The sequence below is a fragment of the Symphalangus syndactylus genome, chromosome 6, assembly GCF_028878055.3.
Source record: "Symphalangus syndactylus isolate Jambi chromosome 6, NHGRI_mSymSyn1-v2.1_pri, whole genome shotgun sequence".
Lineage (NCBI taxonomy): Eukaryota > Metazoa > Chordata > Mammalia > Primates > Hylobatidae > Symphalangus > Symphalangus syndactylus.
In genome coordinates this window covers 28,281,466-28,298,458 of record NC_072428.2, presented here as the reverse complement: position 1 = coordinate 28,298,458, position 16,993 = coordinate 28,281,466, and the positions used below count along the sequence as shown (strand labels likewise).

The window sequence follows — 16,993 nt, the reverse complement described above, 5'->3', positions numbered from 1 at the left end:
GGTTGGCGCAAAAGTAATTGCGGTTTTTGCCATTACTTTCAATGGCAAAAACCGCAATTACTTTTGTGCCAACCTAATATTAACAGTGGTTACACCTGGGAAAGATATTAGTAGGAGGTGAGGAGGAAGCACATTTCCTTCGTACCGTTCTGTATCATTTTTTAGAACAACACTTTTTTAAAAGTAAAAATTAGTTATTTTAGTTAAAATAGATCTATGATGTTACCAATACAAAGATAAAGGTTTGAGGTGATGGATATGCTAAAATCCTGACTTGATCATTGCACATTGTATACATATATCAATATATCACATGTACCTCATATATGTACAATTATTATGTACCAGTTAAAAGAACATATATTAATTTATTAAGAATCAATTAAAAATTAAACTGTGGTATTAGAAGTTAGGATAGCTGTTACCATTGAGGGAGGTGATGACTGTGAGAAGTTGTAAGAGAGTCTTCCGAGGTTCGGATAATTTTCTATTTCATCATTTGAGTGCTGGTTACATGGGCATGTTCACTTTGAAAATTCAGTTATATATTCACTTATGATTGATCTATTTTTTACATAAGGCTCACTTAAAAATGTTTTCACAGTGACTTATCAAATAGCATTCTTGTTTTAGTTTAAATGCACATAGTTAATTGCTTTCTTTTTCCAGACTCATTATGGTTTATTCCCCCTAACTTCCCTTTAATATAGTTATATGACAAAAGCCCCTTTTATTTTTATAGAAGGCCAAATCTCTACCTGATAAAAATGGTATATAAGAAAATCGCGCTCATACCTTTTAGTATAAGGAGGACCATGAGGTCTAGTCACTTATTAATCAGGGTAGCCACTCATCACTATCTGGTAAAAAGGTTTCTTTTACCTAAAATTGAAAGGAATAGAGAGGTGAAAGTGATTGTTAAACAGGCAACACAACCAAAAACCAAATGTCGAAGGTACCAAAAAAAATGTGTTTATGATGGTTTTCTGTATGACAGATCCTGAATATGCTCTATAAATATGGAATCACCAGTGCCAGAGCTGAAAAGGACCTCAAAGATTATTCTCACACTCTCTCACAGATTTTAAGTGGAAAAACTTGATTAGCTGAAAGGCTTAAAATATTTCAGCTTGCTTGCTTTGGTGTGAAGGGTCCTGTGCTGCATAAAATTAAAAGTGCATTTGGCCAAATATGTTACATTCAGCAAACAAACAGGACAGGCAAGGCAAGTAAACAGTGTGTAATTAAGTTGCAGCTCCATGTACTTCCTATAGCAGCAAGAATGACTGAAACATCTTTTCCCATTATCATTATGAGGCCTGTGGATTATTTTCAGACTTGGCTCTGGCGCCACAAATCTTGCTCTTATCTGAAATAGAAATCTACAAAATTCACATTTTCTATAAAATAATAGTTTAGAACAGGGGTTCCCAACCGCGGTCTGTTAGGAACCAGGCCACAGAGCAGGAGGTGAGTGGTAGGTGGCCGCTCCCATTGCTGGCATTACCACCTGAGCTCTGCCACGTATCAGATCAGCAGTGGCATTAGATTCTCACAGAAGTGTAACCACTATTGTGAACTGTGCATGTGAGGGATCTAAGTTGTGCACTCCCTATGAGAATGTAATGCCTGATGATCTGAGACTGTCTCCTATTACCCCAAGATGGGACCGTCTAGTTGCAAGAAGACAAGCTCAGGGCTCCCAATGATTCTACATTATGGTGAGTTATATAATTATTTAATTATATATGTAATAGATAATGTAATAATTATAGAAATAAAATGCACAATAAATGCAATGTGCTTGAATCATCCTGAAACCACCTCCCACTCTCAGTCTGTGGTTTTGTCTTCCACAAAACTGGTCCCTGGTGCCAAAAAGGTTGGGGACCACTGGTTTAGAGTACGTAGGATGTAGTAAAGACAAGAAAACGAAACACTTTAAAATCTACATCTTTAATATATCCAGTAGCAAGGAACAATATTTTATTTGTGATGACTACTCAAATAATATTTACAATGATTTTATGGGCACATATATTTACACTTGTACATTAAAGTATTTTTGAAAAGGAAAGTCATACATATGATTAAAATAATGTATCGAAACATAATAGAGAACCAAATACATCTTGGGCCATAATTTTACCACTTCTAAATTCTTATTTTTAAAAAATAATAAAGATAATTTAACTCACTACCATTTACTAAAATGTCCTAGTCAACTTGTTGTGGCATAGTAAAACTAAGCTGCCACCATGGTAACTTACACTCAGGGATTTTAAAAGGCAACAAATATTTAAAAAACTTAAAAGACAACCTTTTCTTTTGAAATTTTATTTTTTTAGAATACAAAAGAAGAAAACAAAGAGTTTCATTTTTCTGCTTGCTGAAAGTACTTGGGTAAACTTAGCTTTAAGATGAGTCTTCTTTCAAAGATTTTAAATATATTTTTGAAAGGGTACTGATAAACTTTGAAAGCAGATTTGATCAACTTCATTTTGCTTGGTTTTGAAGTGATTTATCTTATATTTCCTTTTGAAATATTTCTTCCAAATTTTCTAACCATGCTTGGATTTATTTTACAGATGTTTCTTTTATGTTCTAGAGAAGAAATAAAAAGATGCATAAATATGGCATAAGTATCATTCAAAAAGTTTTCATCATTCAACTTATAAAAATTATAACCATAGAAAGAAAAATTTACTCTTGAAATTCGTAGTTGTTAGTTAACATAATTTAAAATATAACAAAAAAGAGACATTAATACCTTTGGTTTAAAAGTTGTTCAAATTCATACTGCAAAGTAAAGTTTCAGTGAGTGCGTGCACACACACATACAGACGTCGGGTGAAGTCGTTGAATTAATTGCTATGTTCACTTTGTTTCTTTCTGACTAATAAAAGACCATTTCTACAAGCATTTCTTCATTTTCTTTGTTGTATCACCATTTTTTTCTCATTCCTTGGATTATATTTCCCCAGGGATTTAAACTTCCATATTTTTCCAATTTTAAAATTATCTTTTGCATCTAGTACTTCCTAAAGGGCTGATCTTAATCCTATAGCTCTTTTTTCTTTTACTGCCACCTCGCAAGTATGTTCTATTTATGCCCATTCTTCTGGTTCTTCATTAGCTTTCACCGTCATTTTCTACTCAACAAAGTGTGGTCACAACAGGGTGCCATTGACTTTTTTCAGGATCAGTTTAATTGCTTATCCACTTTCTTGACCACATTAGGTTTTAGTTTTAGAGGGACATATTCGCTTAACACTATCTCTTATTTCTCTAACTGCTCAGTTAACAGGAGTTGCCTTTTTCCCTACTGATGGTCCTATGTTTCTTTATTTGTACATTGTTAGTTAGAAAACTGGTTTAATACATTCTAAGGAAGGCAGTCTCAATTCTCTTTTTTCTGATGTGCATTTGGGCATTTTTCACTTGAACATTATAATGTATATAAAATATCTTTCCTTACAAACTAATACCTCTTTGGCAAGCATTGTGGTTTAGTATCATCTCCCACTTTTTTCCCCATAGTAGATATTTTTACTCACATCTCTTTATACGTGAAATATTTGATGCTTTTGTATCTTCAGATAATAAGCATATTAGAAAAACCCAATTTCTATGATTTCAGAGTTTTTTTTTTTTCTTTTTTTTTTTTTTTTTTGAGACAGAGTTTTGCTCAGTCGCCCAGGCTGGAGTGCAGTGGCGCGATCTTGGCTCACTGCAAGCTCCGCCTCCCGGGTTCACACCATTCTCCTGCCTCAGCCTCCCGAGTAGCTGGGACTACAGGCACCTGCCACCACGCTCGGCTAATTTTTTGTAATTTTTTTAGTAGAGATGGGGTTTCACCATGTTAGCCAGGATGGTCTTGATCTCCTGACATCGTGATCCGCCCACCTCGGCCTCCCAAAGTGCTGGGATTACAGGCGTGAGCCATCATGCCTGGCCAATTTGAGAGTTTTTATAAATTTATTATTTGGCTATAGAATTATGATTCTTGAAGAACTTTTTCAGAAGATCAATGGGGCAGTACACATCTACACTAACTACAGATACACATTTTTAAGCATTATTAAATACAACATGTCAAACCAAATAATGAAGGTAAATTTTGTACTTTACTACCTTACTGTCTGATGTTTCAATTTGCTGTCTGATGCTTCAATTTCCATTGAACTTAAGGTAAACACTGGCTACTACAGGAAGCAAGCATTTGCCAATATAGGTTGACAATGAGGAATTTTATATTACTCTAATCAAAGGGCATTCACAGAAAAAAGCTAACAATAGCTTTCATGTTATCCTTAGAAACATTATATCACGAGACACCTTTAAATTGCATCTGCTATAATTATCAGTTCCTATAGAGAACAATCAAACTGTGTCTTACTGTTCTCTGTATTCATCACAGGACATGGTAAATGCCTAGTAAATAAATAGTTTCTGAATGAAGTCTTAGGAACTGTAGTATCAGAGAGACAGAGGTCTAGATGTTGGGGCCTGGAAACTGGCTGGCATGATATACCACTAGTTTAACTGAAGTGGTTTTGTTACCATGAACTCATGTCACTCCCATATGTGGTTGATGGAATGTAGTATCTTTCATACTGATGGGAAAGATCCATCAGTATCTTTTCCAACTTGCCAGTGGGAGTTACAATATGATTGTAACTAGATACAGACTGGAATCTGTGTAGTAGTTACACATTGAGTTAGAGGCCAAATTATTCAAAATATTACGCTAAGAGAAAAATTTAAAGTGGGTATAGTTTATCTGTAAAATATACTTAATTAGTAACATTAAGTAATATATTTAGCCAATTATTTCAATTATTATGAGACAGTAGGGATAACTACACATGATCTTAGCCAAAAGGCCGAGAAGCGATGACAGTAGGGATAACTAAAAGGGTGTAGAATGTAGAGTTTTAAGATCTGCTTCTTGAGTTTTGGCTCTACCAATATAATATCTGTGTGATCTTGGGTAAATGCTTTTGTGTTTTAAAGTTTCCTTATCTATAACATGTGGATAATCATACTTGTTCTACCACATAGTAAAGGTGATGAATAAAGGGAGATTCTTATGAAAACACAATAAAAAATGTAAAGTACTATATGTGTGTTACATAGTCACACAATTAAATATCAAATTAAAAGCTGAGACATACCCATTGTTGGTTTGTTTTCTTGTAAGTGCTTATCACTTGAATTATCTTGTCGAACACGTTTGGCAAATCCTGAATTTACGTCTGCAGTTAATGAACTGTTTGATGTAGAACTTGAGGGGAAAAGTTTTTAATTTAGTTAAGCATTTTTTTTATACCTCAAAGTTCTAATACATATTCTACATGCAACAGTGATTAAAGAAATAAAACACAAAAATATTAAGTTGTGAAATCTCACAGAAGTGGAGGTACTAAATACGTTTTTGGCCCACAGAGAAATTTAACTGTGTGTGATTTTAAATTGGATATTTTATATTTTCATTCAAATTGAATGTTATGATTGTAGGTGTATGTTACAATTCTGTAGCAGAAGATTCCAGGGTGCTTTGCTGGCAGATAAGCAAGCACTATTATTCAAAATGCAGAGATCAGTAGCACATAGGCACAAGAGGTTAAAAAAAACAAAAAACAAACTAAGCTCATGTTACAAATTTGGACCAAGAACCCTAATCTGAAAGGTATAAACAAGTGAGATTGTTTGAAAAACCTTGTTTTAAAATGAAAGCCGGGTAACAATAAAAATCTCCAATTATTACAATCACAGAAACTGAAATAAAAAGAATGACCTGTTTTCATTTGCTTTAGCTTCAAAAAATTTAATCAGTCTTACACTGCTGATGGTTCAAATTTCTTACTCAATTTGAGTTGACATATTAGTAAACACCTATTATGGCCTTGTGTTACAGGATATACAAATAAATAAGGCACAAAAATCCCTGTCCTAAAAACTTATAGACATACAGTGGAGATGAGAAAAAAATAAGATAAATACATAAAATAATATAACGTAAAGTAAAAATATAGTGCCAAGGTTTTCATAATACAAGGAGCTATAGATTCTTGAGTGTAGAGTAAGAAAGAATAATGGAAAATTTTGTGGATGCAATTAATTTGATCTGGGCCCTGAAAAACAGCAATCCTTCCTAGTCCTAAAGAGGATCAATTTTTAACAGGTAGGACTGGGGATTGGGTAGAAAAAGAACATCCTTCCATGCTGATTCAAACGACCTAAGTTTAGGGAAATTCTGGCTAATAAAGATACTATATAGTAATCCCCCTTATCGACGGTGGGGGGATATCTTCTAAGATCGCCAGTGGATGCCTGCAACCGACGATAGTATCAAACCGCATATATACTATGTATTCTCCTACACATACCTATGATAAAGTTTAAATTATAAATTAGGCACAGTAAGAGATTAACAATAATAATAAAATAGAGCAATTATAATTATAATTATTATAAGGTTATGTGAATGTGGTCTCTCTCTCTCTTAAAATATCTTATTGTACTGCAATCGCCTATTTTTGAACCGCAGTTGACCATGGGTAACTGAAACCACAGAAAGCAAAACTTGAATAAGGGGTGACTACTCAGTGGAAGTAATGAAAAAGACACAGTTTAAGAAGATAAAATCACAAACTTGTATGCACAAATAATATATCAACTACAGTAGTCCCCACTTCTTAAATGGTGATAAATTACTATGATTCTGTTTTGAATATTAAACACACTTTTGTATATATCAGCTGTCCAAGACAGAAATTCTTTTTTGATCATTTGGTGATTTTATTTTTTCAAATATAAAGATCAATGTTATTAGTTACTTTTGATAAAACATTGTTTTTTCTTAAATTTATCCCAAAGTTGTCTTTATTATTTCATAGTATAATTATTCACTATGGCTAGTTCCAGGAGCCTACTTTTTACTCATAGCATGTTCTTTCTTGAAAATTGGGCTTTTGAATAAAGCTACTTGATTAGAACTCATATTTCTAGAAATCAAATCCAATCCTAATAAATTACGTATTTATATAAAAGTAAAATATACCCAAACATTTTTACGATTTAGTTAAATAGTCCACTGATGAAATGTTTAACATTTATGTCGTAGGTCATAAACTACAAAGACTTAAAACTGATATGAGTGCAAGTTCAAATTATGTTAAAGGCTATACTGAGAAATCCAAAGACACTTCCAGTTGTGTGCAAAATATATTCCTATAACTATAAATAAAGTTAAGAATTAACATTTTGCTCCCTTATATAGGTAGAAGGTTTCTACCCTTATACTATTTTAACTGAAATAATTTCTAGTTGAAATAATTAGACATCTTTCAAAACAAAATAAAAATGTATGACAAGTATGAAACTGCTTTGGGGTGCTCAGAAGATTGTGGACAAACAAAAAACCAATCAACCAAATAAATACAAAACAAACGATCCAAAACTCTGATTAATATAATTGAGAAGTAAAAGATAACATTATGTATGTATTATATTTAAATGTTTGATAGGCTAATGAATTTCGTAAAATAGTCTGCTACAGAAATATTAAATAAATTGTTAAGATTAAAAATCTAATATTCTCAATTATTTAAACAAATCTGTTGGGTAGGTTTTGGAATATCCAGTGCTTTCGAACTCTAATGCTATTTTATGCAATATAAATGAAATACATATATAGAGAGCTTCCCCTTCTTTATTTTTAAAACTATATTAGAATATATACACAACTAAATATATATATAAAGCTGCTAAATGGAAAATACCACAGTTTATTACTCTGAAGCTCATGTAACTTTAATTGGGGAAAAGGAAGATTAAAAAAAGTAATCATGTACATTTCTAGCATTAATCTCTTTTAACCTTAGTTAATGGCAGGATCTAATTACTGGTACCAGAGGGAATGTAATAGAACAATTAATAGGCTATAAGAAATCAAGTTACTTTCTTTACACGTCCTTTAATATTATTTCACAATATTAGTTGTTCATGTGGAAGCCCTTTAACTTATCTAAAATCACTCCAAATACACAATTCACATACCTGGACATTTCCCGAAAAACCATTTGATTTTATAATAGCTGAGTGCACATTTAAAAATTATTCTTATCTATAAACATTTGCGACATCTTGGTAAACACAACATACTACCAGTGAAGGACAAGAAAACTCACTAAAATTAATTAATGGAACAAATGACAAAACTGACACTATGCAAATTAGTGATAAAAGTAGACGAAACATGATTGTGGTTAGCTAGGCTCACTCATAAAGTGACTGATTTCTGTATATAAACCAGAATAATTGTACAAATCAAATTTGTACCTTAGCAAATACAAAATTTTAAATGTCATAGATGAGACATTTAGGAAAAATCCATAAATTTTAAATTTACACATTCCAAGTCTCTGTTATACTTTGTTTAGGAGGGACAAAGACAGATATTAAATTCTCTTATGAGAAGATACTCTACGTAGCACAAATAAGTAGGCTACTTGTACATTCGTTTCCTTTACTTAAATGACAACAGGCTCCTGGTGGAAAATACATTTAAAAAGAGTCATTTTAAGGTCTTCTATAAACTTTTCTCTCCATAATCACAAAGCAAAGAAAAAGAGGTAGAGGAAGTCAGATCCATTTTATATTTATTCAGTATATTTGTCATTGCATTCAATTTATAGGATATAAAGAATGTATCATGAACTTCTAGTCATATAACTCAATATATTAAAGATTTTTCCCTGGCTCACACAGTGAAACCCCATCTCTACTAAAAACACAAAAAATTTGCCAGGCGAGGTGGCGGGGGCCTGTAGTCCCAGCTACTTGGGAGGCTGAGGCAGGAGAATGGTGTGAATGCCGTGGGGTGGAGCCCACAGTGAGCCGAGATCGCGCCACTGCACTCCAGCCTGGGCAACAGCCAGACTCCGTATCCAAAAAAAAAAAAAAAAAAAAAAAAGATTTTTCCTTATCTTTAGTTTTTAGTTGTTTTACTACTATATACCTAGGTATGTTTCTCTTTATATTAACCCTGCTTTTGGTTTGCAGTGCTTCTCAAATCCATGGTTTAATGTCTTTTGTTAGTTTTGAATAAATATTAGCCATCATCTCAAATATTATTTTTTCCTATTCTTTCTCTCATTCCCTTCTGAGACACAAAACACATGTATTCTAGACTTTTAAAAATTGTGTCTCATGTCTGTTTCACTTCTTCCCATATTTTTATCATACTGCACATCAGTTTGGATACTTTCCTACCAGTCTATCTTTCAGAAAAAATTCCAAAACCTGAACAGATGAATAATAAGTAACAAAATCAAAGTCGTAATAAAGTCTCCCAGCAAGGAAAGCTTGGAATTTGATGGCTTCACTGCTGATTTTTACCAAACATTTAAAAAAGAACCAACACCAATCTTACCAAAATATTCTGAAAAACAGAGTTGGAAGGAATACTTCCAAAATCATTGTATGAGGCCAGTATTACTCTGATACCAAAACCAGAAAAGGACACATCAAAATAAGAAAACTCCAGGCCAATATCCCTGATGAACACATGCACAAATCCTTAACAAAATACTAGCAAACTGAATCCAATAACAAACCTGAAAGATCATTCATCACGGCCAAGTGGGATTTATCCCAGGGATGCAAGATGGTTCAACATATGCAAATTAACCAATGTGATACATCATATCAACAGAATGAAGAACAAAAACCATATGATCATTTCAGTTGATGCTGAAAAAGCATTTGATGAAATTCAACATCCCTTTATGATAAAAACTCTCACCAAGCAGACTTAATAGACATCTACAGAACTCTCCACCCAAAATCAACAGAATATACATTCTTTTCAGCACCACACTGCACTTATTCCAAAACTGACCACAGAGTTGGAAGTAAAGCACTCCTCAGCAAATGTAAAAGAACAGAAATTAGAACAAACTGTCTCTCAGAACACAGTGCAATCAAACTAGAACTCAGGATTAAGAAACTCACTCAAAACCACTCAACTACGTGGAAACTGAACCTGCTCCTGAATGACTACTGGGTATAAAACGAAATGAAGGGAGAAATAAAGATGTTCTTTGAAACCAATGAGAACAAAGACACAACATACCAGAATCTCTGGGACACATTCAAAGCAGTGTGTAGAGGGAAATTTATAGCACTAAATGCCCACAAGAGAAAGCAGGAAAGATCTAAAATTGACACCCTAACATCCCAGTTAAAAGATCTAGAGAAGCAAGAGCAAACACATTCAAAAGCTAGCAGAAGGCAAGAAATAACTAAGATCAGAGCAGAACTGAAGGAGATAGAGACACAAAAAACCCTTCAAAAAAATCAATGAATCCAGGAGCTGGTTTTTTGAAAAGATCAACAAAATTGATAGACTGCTAGCAAGACTAATAAAGAGAAAAAGAGAGAAGAATCAAATAGATGCAATAAAAAAACATAAAGGGAATATCACCACCAATCCCACAGAAATACAAACTACCATCAGAGAATACTATAAACACCTCTACGCAAATAAACTAGAAAATCTAGAAGAAATGGATAAATTCCTGGACACATACACCCTCCCAAGACTAAACCAGGAAGAAGTTGAATCTCTGAATAGACCAATAACAGGCTCTGAAATTGAGGCAATAATTAATAGCCTACCAACCAAAAAAATTCCACGACCAGACGGATTCACAGCCAAATTCTACCAGAGGTACAAAGAGGAGCTGGTACCATTCCTTCTGAAACTATTCCAATCGATAGAAAAAGAGGGAATCCTCCCTAACTCATTTTATGAGGCCAGCATCTTCCTGATACCAAAGCCTGGCAGAGACACAACAAAAAAAGAGAATTTTAGACCAATATCCCTGAAGAACATTGATGCAAAAATCCTCAATAAAATACTGGCAAACCGAATCCAGCAGCATATCAAAAAGCTTATCCACCATGATCAAGTGGGCTTCATCCCTGGGATGCAAGGCTGGTTCAACATAATACAAACCAATAAACGTAATCCAGCATATAAACAGAACCAAAGACAAAAACCACATGATTATCTCAATAGACACAGACAAGGCCTTTCACAAAATTCAACAGCCCTTCATGCTAAAAACTCTCAATAAATTAGGTATTGATGGGACATATCTCAAAATAATAAGAGCTATTTATGACAAACCCACAACCAATATCATACTGAATGGGCAAAAACTGGAAGCATTCCCTTTGAAAACTGGCACAAGACAGGGATGCCCTCTCTCACCACTCCTATTCAACATAGTGTTGGAAGTTCTGGCCAGGGCAATCAGGCAGGAGAAAGAAATAAGGAGTATTCAATTAGGAAAAGAGGAAGTCAAATTGTTCCCGTTTGCAGATGACATGATTGTGTATTTAGAAAACCCCATCCTCTCGGCCCAAAATCTCCTGAAGCTGATAAGCAACTTCAGCAAAGTCTCAGGATACAAAATCAATGTGCAAAAATCACAAGCATTCTTATACACCAATAACAGACAAACAGAGAGCCAAATCATGAGTGAACTCCCATTCACAATTGCTTCAAAGAGAATAAAATACCTAGGAATCCAACTTACAAGGGATGTGAGGGACCTCTTCAAGGAGAACTACAAACCACTGCTCAACGAAATAAAAAAGGACACAAATGGAAGAACATTCCATGCTCATGGGTAGGAAGAGTCAATGTCGTGAAAATGGCCATACTGCCCAAGGTAATTTATAGATTCAATGCCATCCCCATCAAGCTACCAATGACTTTCTTCACAGAATTGGAAAAAACTACTTTAAAGTACATATGGAACCAAAAAAGAGCCCGCATTGCCAATACAATCCTAAGGCAAAAGAACAAAGCTGGAGGCATCACGCTACCTGACTTCAAACTATACTACAAGGCTACAGTAACCAAAACAGCATGGTACTGGTACCAAAACAGAGATATAGACCAATGGAACAGAACAGAGCCCTCAGAAATAATACCACACATCTACAACCATCTGATCTTTGACAAACCTGACAAAAACAAGCAATGGGGAAAGGATTCCCTATTTAATAAATGGTGTTGGGAAAACTGGCTAGCCATATGTGGAAAGCTGAAACTGGATCCCTTCCTTATACCTTATACAAAAATTAATTCAGGATCGATTAAAGACTTAAATGTTAGACCTAAAACCATAAAAACCCCAGAAGAAAACCTAGGCAATACCATTCAGTACATAGGCATGGGTAAGGACTTCATGTCTAAGACACCAAAAGCAATGGCAACAAAAGCCAAAATTGACAAATGGGATCTGATTAAACTAAAGAGCTTCTGCACAGCAAAAGTAACTACCATCAGAGTGGACAGGCAATCTACTGAATGGGAGAAAATTTTTGCAATCTACTCATCTGACAAAGGGCTAATATCCAGAATCCACAAAGAACTCAAACAAATTTAAAAGAAAAAAACAAACTATCCCATCAAAAAGTGGGTGAACGATATGAACAGACACTTCTCAAAAGAAGATATTTATGCAGCCAAAAGACACATGAAAAAATGCTCATCATCACTGGCCATCAGAGAAATGTAAATCAAAACCACAATGAGATACCATCTCACACCAGTTAGAATGGCGATCATTAAAAAATCAGGAAAGAACAGGTGCTGGAGAGGATGTGGAGAAATAGGAACACTTTTACACTGTTGGTGGGACTGTAAACTAGTTCAACCATTGTGGAAGACAGTGTGGCAATTCCTCAAGGATCTAGAACTAGAAATACCATTTGACCCAGCCATCTCATTACTGGGTATACACCCAAAGTATTATAAATCATGCTGCTATAAAGACACATGCACACGTATGTTTATTGCAGCACTATTCACAATAGCAAAGACTTGGAACCAACCCAAATGTCCATCAATGATAGACTGGATTAAGAAGATGTGGCACATATACACCATGGAATACTATGCAGCCATAAAAAAGGATGAGTTCATGTCCTTCGTAGGGACAGGATGAAGCTGGAAACCATCATTCTCAGCAAACTATCGCAAGGACAAAAAACCAAACACCGCATGTTCTCACTCATAGTGGGAGCTGAACAAGGAGAACACATGTATACAGGAAGGGGAACATCACACACCAGGGCCTGTCATGGGGTGGGGGGAGCAGGGAGGGAAAGCATTAGGAGATATACCCAATGTAAATGACGAGTTAATGGGTGCAGCATACCAACATGGCACATGTATACATATGTAACAAACCTGCACGTTGTGCACATGTACCTTAGAACTTAAAGCATAAAAAAAAAAAACTCTGAAAAAACTGGGTATAGAAGGAACATATCTCAACACAATAAAAGCCATACATGACAGACACACAGATACTATCCTGAATGCAGAAAATCTGAAATCCTTTTCTCTAAGTTGTGGAACATGACAAGGATGCCCACTTTCACCAGTATTTATTATTTAACATAGTACTGGAAGTCCTAAGTAGAGCAATCAGACAAGAGAAAGAAAAGAAAGAACACCAAATTGGAAAGGAAGAAGTCAAATTATCCTTGTTTGCACATGACATGATCTTATCATATATTGGGAAAAACCTAGACTCCACCAAAAAACTATGAGAACCCAGAAACAAATTCAGTAGAGTTCCAGAATACAAAATCAATATATAAAAATCAGTAGCATATCTATATACAGTGAAATAATTTGAAAAAAAAAGTAATCCCCTTTACAAAAGCTAAAAATAAAATAAGTAGGAGTTAACCAAAGAAGTAAAAGAGCTCCATGATGAAAACTATAAAACATTGATGTAAGAAATTAAAGAGGACACAAAAAAATAGAAAGATATTCCATGTTCATGGATTGGAAGAATCAATATTGTTAAAATGTCGATGCCACTCAGAGTGGTCCACAGAATCAATGCAATCCCTATCAAAATACCAATGACATTCTTCACAGAAATAGAAAAGACAATCCTAAAATTTATATGGAACCACAGAAGACCCAGAATAGCCAAAGCTATCCTGAGCAAAAAGATCAAAACTGGAGGAATCACATTACCTGACTTCAAATTACACTACAGAGCTACGGTAACCAAAACAGCACAGGACTGGCATAAAACCAGACACACAGACCAGTGGAACAGAATAGAGAGCCCCAAAATAAATCCATACATTTACAATAAACTCATTTTTGACAAAGTTGCCAAGAACATTCATTGGGGAAAAGATAGTCCCTTCAATAAACAGTGCTGGAAAAACTGTTTATCCATATACAGAAGAATGAAGCTAGATCCTTATCTCTTGCAATATACAGAAATCAAATCAAAATGGATAAAAATTTAAATCTAAGACCTCAAACTATGAAACTGCTAAAAGAAAACATTGGGGAAACTCTCCAGGACACTGGACTGGACAAAGATTCCTTGAGTAATACCCCACACAGGGAACCAAAGCAAAAATGGATAAATGGGATCACATCAAGTTAAAAAGCGTCTGTAAAGCAAAGGAAACAATAAAGTGAAGAGACAACCCACAGAATTAGAGAAAATATCTGCAAACTATCTATCTGACAAGGGATTAATAACCATAATACATAAGGAGCTCAAACAATTCTAGGAAAAAATCTAATGATCTGATTTTTAAAATGGACAAAATAATAGACAGTTCTCAAAAGAAGACATAAATGGCAAAGAAACATATGAAAAGGTACTCAACATCACTGATTATCAGAAAGATGTGAATCAAAACTACAATGAGATATCATCTCACCCCCGTTAATATGGCTTTTTTGCCAAAAGACAGGCAACAACAAACACTGGGAAGGATATGGAGAAAAGGGAACACTTGTATACTGTTCATGTGGATGTAAATTAATACAACCACTATAAAGAAAAGTTTGAAGAGTCCTCAAAAAACTAAAAATAGTTCTACCATACGATCCAGCAATGCCCCTGCTAGATACATGCCAAAATGAAAGGAAATCAGTATATTGAAGAGATATCTGCACTACCATGTTTATTGCAACACTACTCACAATAGCCAAGATTTGGAAGAAACCTAAGTGCCAATCAACAGATGAATAAAGAAAATATGGTACGTATATACAATGGAGTACCATTCAGCCATGAAATAAGAATGAGACCCTGTCATTTGCAACAGCATGGATGGAACTGATGGTAACTATGTTAAATGAAATAAGGCAGGTACAGAAAGATAAACTTGACATGTTCTCACTTATTTTGGGGAGCTAAAAAACAAACTGAACTCGTGGAGATAGAGAGTACAATGATGGTTACCAGAGGCTGGGAAGGGTTTTTCGGGAGATTGGGGAGGATGGTTAATGGGGGGATGCTTAATCTAAATCTAATGAATAAGATCTAGTATTTGATAGCACAACAGGGTAACTACAGTCAACAATAATGTATTGCACATTTAAAAAGTAACTAAGAGTATAATTAGATTGTTTATAACACAAAGGATAAATGGATGGATACTCCATTTACACTGATGTGATTATTACACATTGTATGCTTGTAACAAAATATCCCATGTGCCCCATAATATATACACCTACTACATACCCACAAAAATAAAAAATAAAAAACAAATCTATCTTTCAGTTCACTAATACTCTCTTCTGCAGTACCTAATCTGCTGAAGTGATTTATTGAGTTCTTCATCTCAGTAATTCTATATTTTCAGTTCTAGAATATCCATTTGATTAATTTTAATAGAATCCGGTTCTTTGGGGAAGTATCTATTTGTTGAAATTATTACAGTTAAAATTTCTAAATTCCTATTTGATAATCCCAATATCTGCCTCACATATGAATCACTGCTCCTATGATTTTTTTTTTCTCTTAATTTTTAGTCATTTGGTCCTGTCTCCTGGCATACTTTGTAATTTTTGTTTAAGTGCCAAACATTGAAGCAGAGCAAAGATAAATCACCTTGATCCAATCAAGAATTAAGTTGGTCTAAGGTCTGTTTCAGACTTTCAAGAACTGGCCTATTACTAGGTTGCCCTACTCCTAGTGAAACACCCTTCAGGGATCTCAAATAAAATCCTGATGTGTTTAACAGGGCCTTTTCTTCATGGTGGTCCCTGAACTCCAATTTTTCTGTGAAAGCCTCATAAGAACATCAAAACTCTGCTTAATACTTTAGCCTCTTAGCAGCTACTTTCAGCTTGGTGTCTTAGCCTCTCATTCCACAAAGCTGAGAACTTGGCGAATACCTTGAGGACAAAAACTGTACAGAATAATTGTGTTTCCCTAGCTCAGAGTAAGACAGCTAATAGCTCTAAGTTTCCATTTTCTGTTTGGCCTCTATGCCTTATGCCATAAATTGGCAAATGCTAAATAAAAAACAGAGGCAGAGAAAGTCTGGCTGTCTATAGCATGTTTCTCTTTTCTCTGGGATCTCAGGCTCTCAATCCTGGCTATCATGGTTGTTCTACATTGCCTTCATGCAGCTGTTGGTTCTATTTTATGCACTTTTTACAACTGTTCTTGATGGGTAGCTTGGTCTGATACAAGCTACACTGTCTTAGGCAGAAATAAAAGTCTCTTCACTCATTATAAATTAGTCATATATCATAATCCATTAAAATAACATAATTCTATGATGTAAAAAATTTGGTAATGTTTAAAAAGGATAATGAAATAAGTAGAAATAACGAAATAAGTAAAAATTGTCACCCCAGAAAAGTTAAAATTAAGTAGTTTTTGACAGAAAACTTTTCAATTTATTTTTAAAAGTCTGAAATATGAAATATTTTATATACATATCAAGTGAAATACTTGAGTTTTTCAAGATCTCCCTTTGATAATATAAATCCAGTACCCCATTCAGAGCAATTTATCCTAAGTATGCTTAAACATGAATTGAGAGTCTAATTACAAAAAAAAAAAGAAGCAAGAGAATATAACATAAAGATTATCTTATATAACTATAGAACCAAACCAGTTTA

The 16,993-nt window shown here is 34.3% G+C and overlaps 1 protein-coding gene across 8 annotated transcripts in view; it reads right to left on the bottom strand.

Moving 5' to 3' along the window:
• Positions 1-1,940: 1,940 nt before the first annotated feature.
• KIF18A (kinesin family member 18A) overlaps positions 1,941-16,993 on the bottom strand; it is a 92,504-nt gene continuing 77,451 nt past the window's right edge. For 5 of the 8 annotated variants that reach the window (XM_055282069.2, XM_055282070.2, XM_055282072.2 and 2 more), the window contains 2 exons: positions 5,178-5,287; positions 1,941-2,604 (listed from right to left, as the gene is read on the bottom strand). In XM_055282069.2, the coding sequence (XP_055138044.1) occupies positions 2,522-2,604; positions 5,178-5,287 (193 nt within the window). In that variant the 3' untranslated portion in view covers positions 1,941-2,521. The remainder of the gene's footprint in view (positions 2,605-5,177; positions 5,288-16,993) is intronic. The other 3 variants (XM_055282074.2, XM_063641893.1, XM_063641894.1) reach the window with 1 other exon arrangement.